The sequence below is a fragment of the Gambusia affinis genome, linkage group LG01, assembly GCF_019740435.1.
Source record: "Gambusia affinis linkage group LG01, SWU_Gaff_1.0, whole genome shotgun sequence".
NCBI classification, from domain to species: Eukaryota; Metazoa; Chordata; class Actinopteri; order Cyprinodontiformes; family Poeciliidae; genus Gambusia; species Gambusia affinis.
This window is the reverse complement of record NC_057868.1, coordinates 24,062,734-24,081,100: the sequence shown is the minus strand read 5'-3', so window position 1 is coordinate 24,081,100 and position 18,367 is coordinate 24,062,734. Positions and strand designations below refer to the sequence as shown.

Sequence of the window (18,367 nt, the reverse complement as noted above, 5' to 3'; positions counted from 1 at the left end):
TTGTGGCTTTTCAATTACCCTTCATTTCTCAACAAGAGAAAAAGAGGCTTCTGACGTAATCAGCTCTTTCTTTCTGCTATTGAAACTTAATCAGAAAAGGAAAGCAATGACGAGGCTTAAACACCACAAGAGGTCAGAAGGTTTTCTGTCAGTAAATGTACTCATCTAACTTGATCAGCGTAAAAAACAAAGATTTAAGTCGTTGTCACCTCATAAAAAAAGAAATTCACAAGCAAATGGTGAGTCACGAGTGAAAGACAATGTTAAGAGAAATTCTCCTTACTCTGGTTATCTGTCTCCTATCCTGAAAGCATGGCAGTCATAGTTCAGTAAAATGCTTCGGCCTCGACTGTGACATAGCATGTCTTTCTTTACAAAATTTAAACTGAGACTAATGAGGTTAACTTCTACAAGTATATGGGGGCTAATAGCAAATACAGATATATCCACTTATTTGGCCACTTTAAACATCATATTGGTGGCAAACCAGTGTGAAGCACAGAATTTAATAAAAAAAACAACACACACACATATTCACATCTGTAACGTCAACAGTTCTTTTATTAAGACACAAAACACAAAGGTTGGACTTGAAATCTAAAAACAGCTAACTGGAAATACGCCAAATTAATAATCAACTTCAAAGGAAAAAGACTCCTTCCGCTTCCAGTGGTTTCCCCTCTTGTTGAGGACATGCTCCATGTTGACATGCTCAGACGTGTCCAGCTTGATGTCATACTTGGCCAGGATCTTCATGATGGGCCTGATTTTCAGCCACCACTGTGTCTTCGGGATCCGATGCCTGCAGTGAAGCGAGACTAGAGGGATCAGTCGCCATTCTGACTGACGCTCTGCTCAGCACAGTATATCGGTTTAGTTAGCAACTGTGTGGCTTACTCAAAGTCTGTGTCATCTTTCAGATCAGCAATAGGCTGGAAGGTGAGTCCTCTCTTCCTCATTCCCAGGACACAGGCAGTGTTTTGTGTGTTGGCAAAGACACGACCTAAGGAGCCCACAAAGTAAAATAGTGAATCCATCACCAAACTCCTCATCCTGGTTTACAAACCATATAAGTCTATCTCAATAAATTAGAGCATTATCAAAAAAATATTTGATAGTCTCACTACAGAAAGAGTCATTTGTTTCAAGTGTTTATTTCTATTCATTCTGATCTTTAAGTCTTCCAGCTATTGAAAGTTTTCCAGGAAGCAATAACATCCCATAAGACCAATAAAAAAAAAGGATCTTAATACGAAAATATGACCGTGCTGAAAGGTATCTCCATGTTCTGGGCAGTGTTTATTCTCAGTTGTTGTCCTGACTCCTTAAGCTTGAATTATTGGATCAACCCGACATGGAGGTGAAGTGTCCGCTATCACGTTTACCAAATATTTCCTGTGAGATTTCTGCTGTGCAGATTACAAACACTGATCTGCACATAAACTTCTCAATTAAAACAATAACTGGGTTAAACCAGTCATTTTCTGTTTCCTTGTGTCAAAAAAAAAAGAAGTAATAATTGTGTACTGGCTAATTTTTGTGTGCATCAACAGCGTTGTAGAGCATAGCTTTAGGTAGCCGTACCTTGCCTGTTGTACTCCGTGAGTTTGTCAGTCAGCCAGAGAATAGATTTGGCTCCCATCTTCGTTGCAAAGTTTCTGTCAAAGGGTGTCGGAGTGCCACCCTGCAGTTGAAAGAGGACCATTGACGTTCAGTAACTAAAAAGAGAAGAAAATGTTCTGACTGCATTTAAATGTTTTTCTGACCTGCTGCATGTGTCCGAGAACATTCTTACGGCAGTCAAAGATTCCTTTGCCTTCTTCAGAGTAGAGGTTAAAGATGAATTCTGTGGTGTAGTTAGCATTGCAGTTTTCATTCCTGATGGGAGAGAAAAAAAAACATTTGAAGGAAACACAACTCAGGACTCAACAAAATGGAGAAGAAAGAACATTTAGATTAATCGGATAATGTGTGACGGGAAGGCTTTGGCAATAATTTTACAAATTCAGTGACAACTAAACTAAAAAGTGCTCCTGAATTCTAGTTTTGGACAAGTTTCTGTCTCTTGACTCTCTTCTGTCCTGCAGCTGAAACAAACATACCTGAGAATCAAACCTCTCTTCACAGTCGTCTTCATTTTCTGCACAAGATGCGCTACATTTGCCTGTAGTACAATTTTAAACATCACAGGGTCAAAACATGTTCCTTTAGCCTAATTATATTGTTAAAAAAAATCAATGTGCATGAGTTGATACACAATTTCATGCTCAAAGCGTGTTTCTTTATGGATTTAAACTTACCGTGAGGTCCTTAATGCTGAATTTATCCTCATATATGTAGGCGGCATCAGCCCCAGCAGCCAGCCCTGCCATGGTGGCCAGGTACCCGCAGTATCCACCCATGGTCTCGACAATGAAGACGCGGCGCTTCGTTCCAGCTGCAGACTGCTTGATTCTGTCGCAGGTCTGCACAGAAAGCACACCAGGAATGTTTCAAGCTGTCTGACTTCCCTCAAATACGTAATTATTTTTGTTGTTTCACTACTGACGGTGGTGATGGCGTTCAGGGCGGTGTCCGCGCCGATGCTGAAGTCGGAGCCTGGGACGTTGTTGGAGACCGTGGCGGGGATCACCACAAAGGGTATGCACAGCTCTTCGTATTGTTCTCTGGCCTGAAGCAGCTCCAGAGCGCCAACAAAGGCCTGCAGCAGAGAAAGATCTTTTTACCATTAGGCTAAAAGTGTCAATTTATTGCTTTATTGACTGTGAAAAATATACAGAAACCGATAAACCAACATTTACGAAGCCTTTGTTTACCTCAAATCCACCAATAATAACCAAAGCATGGAGGTTGAACTTGGCAATGTTCGAGCTGACTTTCTCCAATAACTTTCCTGGTAGAGTTCTTCAGGGAAATAAACACATATTTAGCTGTATTGGAAGCTTAAATAAAATGTCACGGCAACATTACAGTAACACTCTTTCACCTCTTGGTTCCCAACATGGAGCCTCCTTCTCCAGTCCAGCCGCTCACCATATTCCAGCTTATGGGCTCAATCTGCAGTCGGACAAGGTGACCATTGTTTAAACACAAATTTTCAAAGCAGCATCACACAGAACACAAAATATTAAACAATATTTAACCCCCAAAATGCTTACAGAAAGAGACATTAAAGGACAGATCAAAATTAAGAAAACTGTGTTATGAGTGCGACTCTGGGCCTCTGTCCTAAGAAGAATGAAGCATTAATGCAGTATTTTTAGTTACTATGAGTTATAAATTTGGTTACGTCTACAACATGGCCACTGTTATTTTGTCTTTAAATATCTGTATTTCCAAGGCCAAATCTATGCATTTTACTCTCTAGACTCATAATGTTTTGCTATTAACCAGGTGTTAGAAAGGATTTTCATCACTTCAGAAGATGTCAAAACAGCCCTGCAAATGAAACGGATGACCATTAAATGGCTAATCTAAACTGTGAGTCTCTGTGTCGCCTTGCAACAGGTAAACAATCTCTCTGCCTCTCGCCCAAGGACCGCTGAATATCCCTACACCCTCACCACCCTGCATGCATAAGTGGGTATATGACAATAGACGAATGGATATTTTATGTCTCCTTGCATTAATATTCTCAGCAAGCTGTGATATAGCTAAGCCCAAGATTATTAATATTCCTGGCAGGGAAATAGGAAATGAAACTGGCATGTCTCAAATGATAATAAAGCTAAAAGGAGGATGAATTATTTGCATGTTTCCAAGTCCTTATGGTTGAAAGGCTTTCTTGCCATCACCCTAATCTTTAGCTTCATCCACAGAGTTTTATTTTTTTTTTTCAATTCTCAATCTTTATTAAATCCTTCAACAATAAAACATACAGTGAAACCAATGTTAACAATATCACTACTGTGAAGTAAACAACCTTAAGTAGTTATACAGAGAAGGATTTGAGTTTTTAACATTTTCCCCCCTGAAACCCTCCCGATCCTCCCGTACTCCCCCCACCCCAGCCAGCAGAAGGAGCTAAAGGAAAAGAAAAAAAAAAAAAAAAAAGTAAATAAAAAGTAAATAAAAAGTACAAACACACTGTATCTTTTATTTTGGACCAATAGTGTTTGAGCCTTTCCTCTATGATTTTAAGAACGGTTCCCACATACTCTGATATGTCTCAATCTGACCGTTTATTTTGTAGATGAGTCGTTCATAAGAAGCAGTTTCTAAAAGAGCTGCATACCATTCTGTATATGTAGGGATACTTTGACCTTTCCAGTGTCTTAATATAACTCGTTTAGCCGTTGTGAGGGCTATTTTTAACCACTGTACTTTTTTTGTTCCTATTTCGACTTTATAATCCAAGAAGTTAAGAAGTGCCAGTGTAGGTGTCAACAATAGGTTGGAGTTGAGGGTGCTGTTAATTTTCCCCATGACCTCCTGCCAATAGGAAATTAGTTTCGGACACATGAGGAACATATGAAGCATGTCTCCTGAGTTTTGTTTGCATCGCCAGCAAGTATCAGAGTTACTTATTTTAGCTCTGAATAATTTAACTGGTGTCCAATATAATCGATTCATAATTTTGAACTGTATCAGTTTGGAGCGTGCATCTCTCATGGGCTTTAACATTTGTTTGACTATTGCAGCCCACTGTTCCTCTGTGAACTTTATGTTTAACTCTGATTCCCATACCTTCTTAAGTCCTGTATTAATATTGCAAGTGTTCTCAATCAGATAGTTATAAATATGACTTACTCGTCTTGGGGAGTCTTTTACTTTATTAAACATGGTGTATATTGGTGATTCCATGGGCATGCTTCCCTCAGGATTCTTTAATTTTGTAAGGCAGTCTCTAATTTGTAGGAACTTCCAAAAATCTTTGTGGTTTAGATTGTATAGTTCTTGAAATTGTTGAAATGACAGTAAAGTACCATTTTTGAAGAAGCAGTTTATACGGTCAATCCCTTTTATATGCCAGCTCCTCCAAAAGATCATTTTCCCCCCTATTTTTATTTTTGGGTTATTCCACACTGAGGCTGTTCCCTGAGCGAAAGGACAGCTGTTTGCTTTTTTATGTAACTGCTGCCAAACCTTTTTAGTGTGAGTGATAATTGGATTGGATTTAACTCCATCATTTGAATGTTGGGATAGATAATCAAAAGCTTTAAATGGAGCATTTATTTCACCTTCCAAGCTCACCCAGATCGGACTATTGTGGTTGTGTAACATAATTGATGTTATTTGTGCGCTTGTAAAAGCTTCCTGATAAAGTTGCATATCGGGAAGTCGTAATCCTCCGTTTTGTACTTTAGTTTGGAGCTTTAGGACAGACGTTTTAGGCTTTTCCCCTCCCAAATAAAGTTGTTTATCATTTAGTCCAGGGTCTTAAATGTAGGGTGTGGAATTTTGAGAGGTAATAAATGGAATAGGTAATTTAATTTTGGTGTAATAATCATTTTAATGGCTTGGACTCTACCCCATAGTGATATTTGTAGCTTGTCCCATCCCTTTAAAAGTAAACTTATCTTATTTATCACAGGTTCAAAGTTGTCCAGAATAATGTCTTCCAGGCCCGGGTTCAGCAGTATTCCTAAGTATTTAAGGTTTTTTGGTACCCACTGAAATTTCCATTTTTGTATATGGCTTTTGTAACAAAGTTTTGACAAGGGCATTACTTCGCATTTAGACCAGTTGATCTTGTATCCAGACAAATCAGAAAAATTGTTAATTAAATCCAGTAAAGGAGGTAATGATTCCTCAGGATTCGACAGTAGAAGCAGTACATCATCTGCAAATATCAACATTTTGTTGTCTATTTCACCCATTGTTATACCTTTTATTATTTTGTTTTGTCTGATGGCTTGGGCTAAGGGTTCGAGTGCAATAATAAAGAGTAGGGGTGACAATGGGTCTCCCTGTTTAGTCCCGCGTTCAATTAAGAATTGATCTGATCTTGATCCATTTGTCGTTACAGTGGCTTTTGAGTCTGTGTATATCATTTTTATTATTTCTAGAAAAGAGTGTTGAAACCCAAATTTTCCAAGTGTATAGTAAAGATAGTTCCAGCTGACCCTGTCGAACGCTTTTTCCGCGTCAAGTGACAGGGCCGCTACAGGAAAATTTAAATGTTGGGCCTTCCAAATCAGATGTAAACGTCTTAGACTATCAGAGGAGGTTCTGCCTTACGAAGCCTGTTTGGTCCGGATGTATAATTGATGTTATGACTTTATTAATCCGCAATGATAATATTTTTGTGAATAATTTTGCATCACAGCACAATAAGCTTATTGGCCTGTAGCTTGAACATTCCAGAGGGTCTTTTCCTTTCTTCGGAATGACAGTAATTAATGATTCCTTCATGGATGTGGGGAGCCGATGTGAATTGATAGCTGAATTAAAGGTTTTTAATATTTCTGTGCCCAGTTCAGATGTAAATGTTTTATAAAACTCGTTAGGAAAACCGTCCAGGCCCGGGGTTTTCCCATTGGGTGAGGTTTTAATGCATTTAACGAGTTCTTCCATAGTAATAGGCCTTTCTAGTTGTGTGGCACTCTCTTTGGACAATTTCTGAAGACTTAACCTTCCAAAAAACTCTTCTGCTGTATTTGAATCAAATTGTCCTTCTTGAGAATAAAGGTGCTTATAGAAATCTTTGAATACTTTGTTGATTTCTTTCTGACTAGTAACTACACTCCCAGCCCCGTTCTTTATCGCACTAATTTGACGCGCTGCTTGTTTGGCCTTTAATTGGCTGGCTAATAATTTATCCGCTTTATCGCCTGATTCATACCATCTCTGTTTGATCCTGAAAAGAGAGTACTCTACTTTTTTAGAAAATATTGTATTTAGCTCATATTTAGCTCTGACTAATTTATCAAAGATTGAAGGATTAAGATTTTCCGAATATTCCCTCTCCAATTTCTTTATCTCATTTTCATATCGGTTTATATTTTGGGAGTCTTGTTTTTTGATCCGGGAGGAGTGTTGTATCAGTATTCCCCTAATATATGCTTTGAACCCGTCCCAAATTGAGTTTTGGTCTGCAGCATTGTTGTTGTTTATAAAGTATTCAGTAATTAGTTCTCTGAGTTTTTTGCATAGGTCAGCATCATTTAGTAAACTGGTGTTCATCCTCCATCCCCTAGCCCTTTCATAATGAGAACCCAATTGTAGGACTAGGTCTATGGGGGCATGATCGGTTATTGCTATTGAACCGATATTACAATTCCCAACATTTTCAATGAGAGAGTGTGAGATCAGGAAATAGTCTATCCGGCTATAAACAGAGTGCCTACTTGAGAAGAAGGTATAGTCTCGCGCTGAAGGATTTAGGAGTCTCCATACATCTGATAAACCAGCATGTTTGCACAGAGTTTTAATCGCTTCCTGGGTTTTGCTGGTTCTAGGAATTGATTTCCCGGATTTATCCAAAACAGGGTCTAAGACTTGATTGAAATCTCCTGCTACGATAGTAGGGAAGTCCCCAAAATCCGTAAAAATTGTCTTTAGCTGTAAGAAAAAATCTGGATCCTCTATATTAGGGGCATATATATTGGCTATAATAATGTTTTGTCCTGAAATATTGACTAGAAGAACTATTACTCGACCCTCTTTGTCTTTATATTCTTTCTCTACCTGAATTGAGAGATGTTTAGAAAATAGAATGGACACTCCTCGTTTTTTCTGTTTGAAAGTATTATGGTAAGCTTGTCCCACCCACCTATCTTTAATTCTGTTAACATCTTTCTCTAACAAGTGTGTTTCTTGTAGCATCATCACATCTACTTTTTTCTGCTTTAGATATTTAAGTACTTTGCATCGTTTGGTGTAAGAGCCCAAACCATTAACGTTCCATGAGGATATTTTAACTATGGTCCCCATATTTTATGTTCGTTTATCAATAATAGTAACAAGACCATCATTGTGTCTTGTGCTGTGTCAGTTGTGTTTATACATATAACAAAAGAAAACACAGAAAAAGGCTGGCTGAGATGGAGGACCCCAAAAACAAAAACAAAAATTAGACGCAAACAAAAGCGTCTTTTGTAAAATAGCCACGCCTTATTCCTTATGACGAGCATGGAGGCCTTCAGAGTGAGCTGCCTCGGCCAATAACATAGAATAATAATAGGCATCAAGAACTTCCGCCAGAACTTTGTTAGTGCAAATGACTCAGATAAGAAGAAAAAGGGGAAAAATACCAAATAAGCTGGGCTATTTAGACTGTATGTTAAACCAATATGTGGGACATAAACACATAGCAATTTAGATTGCCACACATTCATATTTATCGATCCAAAACACCATATATGCGATTTAAATTGCTTACATAGCAATCGATTTTCCCCATCAGCAAAAATTCACCGAAATAACATAAATCTGACCAGATTAACGAAGTCCAGTTTCAACGTGTATAATATGATAAACATCTTAGTCTTAATAAGTTGGAGGTTATGATTAGTGTTCTCAGAAAGGAGATATTACCACTGATCATCGCAGCCTGTTCGTTCATTCACCTTCCTCTGGGGGTTGGTATTTGTCTATCATCTTCTTTGCTGCGGTGGCGTCTTCAAAGCGGAGGCGTTCCTTACCGAGGGAGACCCAAAACACTGCTGGGTACTGCGTGGTGTATTTCAGTCCCTTGGCTCTGCACATACGTCTGACCTCAAAGAATTTGTTCCTTTTTTCTTGTACTTCCCTCGTGAAGTCTGGAAAAAACTCTATCTTGTTTCCCCTCCAGTGAAAAGTTCCAACCTCTCGAGCTCTGAGTCGTATTTTCTCCTTGTCTGTGAAGCGAAGGAATCTCACCAGGATGTGTCGGGGTCCGGCTGGCGTGTTTCGTCTGTTTTCTTTTAGAGTAGCAGGTACTCTGTGAGCCCTTTCAATGACGATTTGATCCGTTCCCTGATCCTGTGGGAGTAGGGCTCTTAGTATGTCCATGACACACTCCGGTACGTTATCCCCCTTCTCCGAGAGCTCCGGGACACCCTTGATCCTTAGATTGTTTCTCTTGCTGTAGTTTTCTTGATATTGGATCCGATCTTCCAGCTGTGCAACTTTGGACTTGAGCTCAGCTGTGCTCGCAGTGAGCACCGCATTCTCGTCCTCAAGTTGCGACACTCTGTTTTCCGCTTCCCCCATCCTGCCGCTGAGGCCGGCCAAATCTGATTTCAACGAGTCCAGACAGTCTCTAATTGTGATCACGTCTGTTCCGACCTGCTGTATTTTGTCTTGGAGGTCCCGGTTCATGACGCGGATCTCGTTTAAAATAATTGAATCTGTCCCTGCATCAGCGAGCGTCTCCATGCTAGTGTTAGCATTAGCCTCGTTAGCTCGTGGGTTCGACCGGATCATTTGGTCGATTTTAGGGCCCGGTGTGCTCTTTATCCTTGAATTTTTCCCTCTGTTCATCTGTATTGCTTACCCTGTACCTCGCTCACACGGGTTAAGTCTTCTGACGGAAAGTAGCAACGTAAAACTGGCCGATATCAGCTCTGGCTCCTCAGCATGCGTTCTCTCCTCGCCGCATCGTCACCGGAAGTCCCACAGAGTTTTATTAAATGCAAGTCAGAATTCTGGCTGGGCTGCTCCAAAGGTATTAATATTATTTCCAGTCAGAAGAAACATGATGCGTGTAAAATGAAAAGATTTCTTTAAACCTAAATCAGGCAGGTGTATGAATAATTTCGGGTTTAATTGTACATAATTCTAGTGTTTCCTCAACATTCTAGATGATTGCATTTTTCCAGTTCCTTATCATTTATAACTGGTTGGTTTTTTTTCTCTTTTAATTCCTAATCATCTTATTTATAAAATCAATGTTTTTGGTTTTGTGTGCCTGTTTACTCGCTTTAATTATTTCCTATTTCCTACTTCATTGATTTAAAATCTGTCCTGTTTTAAGCTTGTGTTATCCTTCAGTGCTTTATAAACCAAATTGATATTTTTTTCCTTTCCTTATATATATATATATATATATATATATATATATATATATATATACATATGCAGTATTTTTAGTGCATATATATATGCACTAAAAAAAATATATATATATATATATATATGCATGTCTGAAGCACAGATATTAACAATGAACAGGTACCTGTCCTTGAGCCAGACCATCAAAACCGTCATGGACAGTAAACATGGAGTGGCCCTTGATGAGGCCCATCCTCACCGCTGCTCGGACCGCGGCGTTCATCCCGGCACATGGAGCTCCGACGTTCATAACGGCCACGTTGATGTTGCTCTGCCATGAAGAAGTCTGATCAACTGGAGACTTCGCTCCCTGACATGCTCAACAGACAGACTCAGGAAGTCATTTGTACCAAGGGCCATATTACTGTACAATGCCTCACTGAAGGGCAGGGGAGAAGTGGACTTCTCTGCTTAGTACATCGACACAGCAGACTTCACCTCCACACTCCTTATAGTGTCATACAGACTGATGGACTGTACTCTGACTGACTCTGTCGGCTACATTATAAGTCAACATGCACTCCTCCATTATGGCAACTGTTTTAAATTTAAATTTAGCACTTAGGATTTTTAGTATTTTTAGCTCTTAGTAATGTTGGTCTGGTAATTGTGTTAATTTGGTGATTTAGTGTTTTTGTGGTATATTGTGTGAATTGTAGTGTATGTTGTGTGTAATGTCTTGAACTGCTGGGACCTTGAATTTCCCCTTGGGGATCAATAAAGTATTCATCATCATCATTCATCATCATCATCATCATCATCATCATCAAGAGAACGAGCCCAAGTGTTGGTTATAAACAAAAAATATACATAATTAATTTTGATTATATTGATCAAAAAGTAGCATTTGGAGTCTAGTACAAAATGAAGTGAATAGGAGGCTCACCTTCACATCTGGAGGATTTATGTGCGCCAGCAGCTTGTACGTGTTCCAGTTATTTTCAAAACTCCTGCAAATGAAAAAGGTTAATTTCTGTATTTTCTTTCCAGTGATTAGAACTGAGAACATTATTATGAAGCTGAAAAAAAAGCTCCATTCATTGGTAATTTTTTTTCCCATTTCATGCACAACCCTATTAACATTAGATAACATACTTTCCCCTGAGCTTGACAGCGTCTTCAAATCTGCCCGAAGCCATGGCAGCAGTCACATCTTTGGTCTGTAAGACCACGAAAGAGGTTTAGAGGAAAGCTGAAGAAACACATCTTTGTAATGTCACCGAATAATCAGCAGGAGCTGTAGATAGGAATACTGATAGGTACCACTTGGACACACTCCATGAGGGGCAGTCTGACTGCCTGGTTCCCAGACAGACTGACCACACAGGCAGGAGTGTCCGGCGTGGCCTCCAGCAGCGCCATCACCGCCTCCACACCCATCCTGCTGCCCTGAGTGACGCACAAACCTTCATATGAGCGTGTTTGTGCGAGAACGGGTAAACCTGCTGATATCCGAGTCAGTCACCAGGACTCTGTCAAAAGCGGACGGAGTCCCCCCTCTCTGGACGTGTCCGAGGATGGTGGTGCGGGTGTCAAAGCCCAGCCTTTCGGTCACCAACTGGAGACAGATGAATGTGCAACCTTTTAAATGTTGTGTCAGACACAATCAGAGTAACGTTACACAGTCAGGGTAGAGGAGAAGGGAGCTTCACCTTTTTGATCTGGTCTGATGTGATCGCTTTGCCGTCTCTGGAGATCGCACCCTCGGCCACAATGATCACATTCAGACGAGAACCCCGAGACCTTTGCTAAATGATTTAAAATAAATTTGTTTACATTTACTTTTATTAGTTTTCTTCCTCATTCCAATTATAGACTACCTTGTGTTGGTCTATCATATAACACATAGGGAAGTTGGCAGTTGCAGCAGGATAAAATGTAAAATAGTTCCAGGGGTGTGAATACTGTTGCATGGCACTTTCTGACATCAAATAGCAAATAAAGAAACTTACGTCTGCCAGCCTCCTGCACAAGTGGTTCTCCCAGCCGTCATCCGGCGGCACCTCTGGAATGAAAACCCAGTCGGCTCCACAGGACAGAGCCGACACCAGGGCCAGATATCTGCAGCCACGCACCAACCAAAGCAGCAATCAGAGCAGTGGTCTCCATTACACATAAAACAAACAAGGAAGCATCAAAACTATAAATGCACTTTTGACAATATTACTACAGTTTTGAATGACAAGAGGAGTGTGGTGTGGTGACAGAAAAGAAACCTCCAATAACTGATAGTTTCATCAGTTATTTCTATAACTAAAGTAATAGTTTAGTAATAGAAATTAAACTATTACTTTAGTTTCTAGAAATTCCAGAATATAGTAGATAAGATGATTGAAATACTTGAATTCAAAGTACTACTATTTAGGTTTTAGGCGTACACATGCATGTAGAATTGAAGTATGAGAAACTGACCCGCAGTGTCTCCCCATCACTTCCAGGATAAATGTCCTCTGGTGGCTGCAAATAAAGACAAAACATTTGAGAATATTTTTTTTGTCATTTTTATTAGGATCTGAAACATTTTTGATGTGATAAAAAAAAGTAAACAGGAGAAACTTCTAAGGGGTAAAATACTTTTTAAAAAACAGCACAGCAAACTGTTTAAATTTGTATTATAGAAATAAAAAAATAACATTGGCAAAAAAAAACATTACATCTTTCATTAAAAGATGTTCAGCCACTTTTAATTTTCTCTCACTTGAGATCTAAAAGGCAATATTGCTTTGTAATTGTATTCCCTGAGAGGTGTGGATTTAATTTTCTGGTTCTTGCTTCTTAAAAAAGCAAAGATGTACAAGTCTGCCTGACCTCTGCGCAGTTGTAGAGATGGCGTCCACCACCTCGATGATGCGATGGAGGGCTGAGTCAGTGCCAATGGTCATGTCAGTGCCACAGAAGTCGTTGTCGATAGAGCCAACCATGCCGACAATGTTCAAGTGGGATGACTTCTTGGCTTCCTCCTGTGTAATCTTCCCTTAAGAAAAACCCCCCCACTGATCTTAATGTTTGCTGTCTAAATATGACTGTCTAGATATCTTATCAGATCCTACCAGTTTATAGCTTATTTATTTATTTACCATCTTTGACCAGGTCGGTCAACAGGCCGCCCCACTCTGTCCTGAACTCGTTGGCTCCAGTCAGACTGCCGTCTCCTCCAATCACACACAGGTTGGTGATCCCGAGCTTCACCAGGTTGCAGGCTGCCTTCATTCGGCCCTCTCTGCTCGTGAAGTCTTTGCAGCGGGCGCTGCCGATGACGGTGCCACCCTGACACAGAGATGACCTGCTTTATTGTAACTTTCACATCGACGTTTGCAATGGAAAAGCCCTAAATCCAAAGCTAGTGATGTTACATGGTCAGTGGACCAAAGACAATTTAAGTTTGAAGGCAGCCTGTCGCATCCACCCAACAGCTCATTATCATCAGGCCTTCACAGACGCAGCAAATCTGTGTATCAAGTTGAAAAGCCTCTGAGCTGGTGCAGCTAAAAGGTCAGGTCAGATAACTGAACTTTTGTTCAGGCACTCGGTTGCAAACCTCCTCCTGTTCTGCAGTTAATCTTCGGCTGCATAACCCTTTTGGGACCATAAATTAAGATACTAGAGAGGCTCTCTATTTCCTAAGAAAGCTTTGATGTAGAGAGGAAGTGCTTAGGTCCTAAGACTGTACAACAAACCCGTATCATCACTCTACCACCGCCATGCTTTACAAATGGTTTTAGATGAACAGTGAATTTGGATGAACAGACAGATGAATTAGCTAAGCCTGTCTCAAGTAGCCTCTTTTTTAAACAGTCAATTTTGTTTACAGAGACTTTAGTATCTATTTTATTTATAGATTCAGTTGTTTTGTATCTTTATTTTGGATATTTAAATTTTATTCTAGTTCCAATGTTAAATCCTTTTTAGAAATAAAATGATATTGATCTTTGAGAGCGTGTACTTGCATGATTATGTAATTACCACAGCACTACTTCAAATAGTCTCAAAACAACAGTATTATTGTTTAGCACAATAACTTCTGGGACAATTTACCATGCAGCAAAATTCATTGGCAGGCCTTAAAAAAAAGCCTGAAAATATTTACCCCACTTATTTTCTCCACTCTTATCTAAACCTTCAATTAAATGAAAGTCCAGAGTTTTTCAGACCACACGTTAACCTCTGTACTCATTAATGTACGCTGGCCCTTTAAGGAAATACATCCGCTCTTTTTGACTGACTATGCAACCATCAACCTGTGTGACTTTGCATAAAGTGAGGTTGCTGCTTATCACTCACCAGCTGAAGCATCATGGACACGCTCTCCCATGTTGCTGGCCGAATATGATCCCCTCCATCCACCAGGCCTTGGTAACCCTGCATCCCACTTAAACTGTTATTTTGTTTATATATAGAAAACACACACCTCAGTGTTTGTTTGACACATGATAACCAGAACGTGCATACCTCATGAACAAAGAAGACTTTGGCTCCGGTGTAGAGACCCACTCTGACTGTGGCTCTCACCGCAGCGTTCATACCTGGGAGCCACAAACAGTTTCATCTGTGAAGCTTGTTTAATTCACAACACTGATTCTCCCTCAAGCTAAACGATACAATTTCTCAGCCTGATCTTGACCTTTAAGTGAGTTAACCTTCGTCTTGGCACCTCAGGAGGCAAAAATAGCCTTGGATCAAAAAACAGGAGCAGGGATCAAAGGGACTCCAAGTCATGTGCGGCTTCTGTCCCCAGGATGTTGTGGCACTAAAGGCCACTGTGGGAGTTTGCGTTGTGACAAGCAATACGGCATGTGGCGGCTCTTGTTTCAGCAAACAGCAGCTGAAGGATCAGTGGGCGTTTGTTTTTTTTTCTCCATACCAGAAAAAGGTCAACGTCACTAAAATTAGCCCCAAAGGGGTGAAAAATAAGGAAACTGATTTGGGCTAACGCAGGCGAATCCACACAAAAAAGACTGATGGGCGGTGAGGAATACAAGGAAAATAAAACATCAGGCAGTTGAGAGAGTTTTAGGCAGATGTGGAAGGAAAATCATCCAAATTAAATGCAAGTTAATATAGCACCTCGTTTTACGATTTCAATTTAAAACGTCAAGATAGAATAATCTGTGAAAATGACGCATTCAACAATTAGGATTGAGTGATTTAATTGTTTATCAACCCTCAAGTTTTCAAGCAGGTTTTGCAGCTAAATGTCCATATAAATCAGATTAATTTGTTACGAATTGCACACGAGTATCTTAAGATTTCCAACTTTAATAATTTGCCTATAAAACAAGAAACTTTGTTTCAGATTTCGTCCCACGCACAATATGAAGGAATATGCTGTTTGAGTTCCTCCGCACCAATTTTGTGTTTTATTTCTTCATTACAAAGGTGAAAATAAAGTCATAAGAATTTTGCTACTCACCTTGAGCGTCTCCTCCTGACGTCAGCACAGCTATGGACCGTCCAACGCCCATCTTTGTTGGATCCATGGCGGCATGAAGGTCCATGGACATGTTTCACAGAAAGATGGGTGAACTAGGAGAATGGATGAAAGGATGAGGAGAGAAAACGGAGTTGTTCTTAAACTCTCTGCTTCTCAGGGGAGTCAAGAGAGACGGCTCAGGCTTTATAGAATACCAGTTCTATTCTTGCCCCCTCCCTTGGAGACCTTCACCACCTACTCACTCATACAGCCGAACTAAATATAAGCAGGACCACAGAGGACAGCTACACACAGAGAGACATAAATCACGGTGCAATAATGCACCTCATGATGAGGTATTTTCCATTAATACAATAGTCTAGAGAAATTGAAGATACCATTCAGATTGTTTTTTTTTTCTCTCTCATAAATGTAAAAACAAAAATGAGTGATGAAATGTGAATTATCTGGTACTGGTCAACATAAAGGCGTATGATTGGCTTTACATACTTTAGCTTCCAGCATATTTGAATCAGAATCAGCTTTGTGAGCCAGGTTTGTCCACACAAACAAGAAATTTGACTTTGGTTTCACTTTGCTGTAAAAAAAAAAGACATTTAAAATAATGTATCCATATGTATGTATGCTAATTTTTGCACATAACTGTCAGTTGCCCTGACTTCAAGGTAAAATGTAGCAGTTTATTTCCAGGATGCCCTATTCCTGACCCCAAACTTCCTCTAGCACTTTACAATAGAGCCACACTCAGCCAATCAACAACTGGATTGCAAGATGGCTACTAAACCCTGGTCATTGACTGGAATGATGGTGATGTCCAGGCAATTTCCTGACAAGATTTATGCAGGTTTATGTGTGTAGTGGATTGAACTGTGCTGATTATACTGTAAGTTTGTCCACCTTGAAATCATTTTTGGTTGAAGTAGAAGATGGTGAAGCAATTCTACAAGAGACATTGCTGTGGGCTTTTAAAAATCTTAATAAAACACATTAACCAGACCACAAGGTTTTTATTTTAATGTGACTATAAACAATCACTCAACATTAGCACTGCATGCTAAACATGCAGTTGCAATGCTGTTGTTTAGTATGACAATGTTGAAGAGGTTTTTCACTCTCCCCATCCTTCCATCATCAGCAATGATCCAATATTTTTTTTGTCCTTCACAATGCTTATCAAAATTTATATCAGTTTTTGGCAGCAAGGACTGATAAAAAGTTATCCAACTGGCCAATATATATTGATATAATGAAGAGAGTTAATAAAAACACATGAAAAAAAATCTTTAATATTTTAAAATATGTTTTCAAAGGTTGTCATTGGACATGCTTATGCGATCTTGTGGCAATTGTTAAAATATTTTTTGTGCAAGTGCAGCAACTGACTTAACCTGAATCTGAAACATACCAGCCGATAAAACCGATTCAAAGCAATCTTATTGGGTTTCAATGGGGCACACTGATGTTGTGATGGAGTAAAATTACAAAACATAAGAATAAAAACACCACACACTGCAAAAGTCCCCAAAATAACTTATCAGTTTTTTATGCCTTATGTAATGTCACCAGAGGGACATCAGTTGAGGCTTTAATATATAAATTGTATGGATTAGATAAGATTTACATTAAAAAGAAAAACTAATAGTAAAAATAACAATGAAATGTTCAATAATTGACGAACATCTAAAGTGAGCTTGACTGAATACAAGTAAGTCAGATTAGCACACAATTTAGGATGAAGGCAGTGTTGGAAGCGGGTCTAGAAAGGGTTATGAAAGCATTTCCAAACTTGCATGTTTACAGATTTGGAGTGGGACAGTTTGCCAAAAAAAGAGAAGTAGTCACGACCCAGTGAAGCCAAATACCTTTCTTCCCCATGCATAAATATGCCAGTGATAAATGTAGGTGGCTTGACAAAAAACCTGACAAGAACAGTTTAAATTTCTTTTTTTTTTTTTTTTTTTTCTTTTAACCCTGATGGAGACGAGACTTTGTTTAGACTGATGAGGAAAAACAATAGAGTTTGGGGGACAAACGCCTTTTTTCAATTGATGCTGTCGGTTTCAAACGTTAGACATTTATCCTTTCTTTTCCCCCTAAAATAATTAAGAGAAAAAGACATCGAACCTCTTAAAAATGTTCAACTTCTTCTAATGTATGATGCAAAGTTCAGAAACCTTTCATTACACTGGGATCTTTTTTCACTTACTTGCGATTTTCTTAGCTTTACTTTTCGATTTAACCGTCACAAGTTAGCGTGCCAGCTGTGGAAGCTACGTCATTACGTTTACGTCCTTTGTCTGTATGACAAGCCATTTCGGTATTTAATAGAGGTTTCAAAGCCGATTTCTGACATGTATTTCCAACAGCACGTTGTCTTCCATGGACAAATGACACCACTTTTCTTCCTGTCTAAATAAACAAATAATCCTTTGTTCATCTCAGAATTTACTGTAACTCCAAGTAGCAGATGGTTTAATGCATTTTAAAGCAATTATTTAAAATGATTGTCAGCACGAGCAGCTCGAACTAGCAAAAGCAGGCTAATTCACAGATTCGGGTCAATTGATGGTGTTGTCGACCTCCTAAATTTTGTTCCGTCTCGTTCCTTTCCTCTAAAACAGAGATGCCCAAATCAAATCCTCCAGGGCTACAATCCCTGCTCCTACACGCCTCAATCAAAAAGACTGACTTCTCTCATTAGCTGTATTGATCGAAATCAATACCAGTATTTTATGCCAGGTCTACATAAGCATGATAAGCTATTTATTCAATTGATCCAGGTGCGTTAGAGGAGGAATACATCTAAAAGTTGCAGGGTGGTAGTTCTCGAGGACTCGACTTGGGCACCACCTGTCTAAACTACCAGATGTCTCCTCACACTGAGCCCAGTTTCAATTCAAAGGGAATGGTGCCTCTCCACCGTCACCATATCCTTGCTCAGAATTAGGGATTGTTGCAGCG

General features: G+C 39.4%; 1 protein-coding gene across 1 annotated transcript; it reads right to left on the bottom strand.

Moving 5' to 3' along the window:
- Positions 1-533: 533 nt before the first annotated feature.
- On the bottom strand, positions 534-17,695 carry pfkma (phosphofructokinase, muscle a). Its single transcript, XM_044127764.1, has 23 exons — positions 17,613-17,695; positions 15,386-15,498; positions 14,425-14,498; positions 14,257-14,334; positions 13,053-13,242; positions 12,784-12,949; positions 12,388-12,432; positions 11,928-12,036; positions 11,628-11,723; positions 11,441-11,533; positions 11,239-11,364; positions 11,071-11,135; positions 10,862-10,925; positions 10,100-10,246; positions 2,987-3,057; positions 2,817-2,904; positions 2,549-2,701; positions 2,301-2,465; positions 2,103-2,164; positions 1,767-1,878; positions 1,585-1,684; positions 898-1,003; positions 534-802 (listed from the first exon to the last, which is right to left on the bottom strand). Exons 2-23 carry the CDS (start codon positions 15,474-15,476, stop codon positions 628-630), a joined length of 2,376 nt encoding a protein of 791 aa, XP_043983699.1. The 5' UTR covers positions 15,477-15,498; positions 17,613-17,695; the 3' UTR covers positions 534-627.
- Between the last annotated feature and the right edge of the window lie 672 nt (positions 17,696-18,367).

Excerpts from the sequence above, each read along its gene's own strand:
- pfkma (XM_044127764.1), bottom strand. The coding sequence starts at position 15,476 with ATGTCCATGGACCTTCATGCCGCCATGGATCCAACAAAGATGGGCGTT. Across the intron at positions 14,335-14,424 it reads AAGTCTTCTTTGTTCATGAG|GGTTACCAAGGCCTGGTGGA; the intron begins GTATGCACGTTC and ends AGTGGGATGCAG. Across the intron at positions 12,037-12,387 it reads GTGATGGGGAGACACTGCGG|ATATCTGGCCCTGGTGTCGG; the intron begins GTCAGTTTCTCA and ends GCGTGGCTGCAG.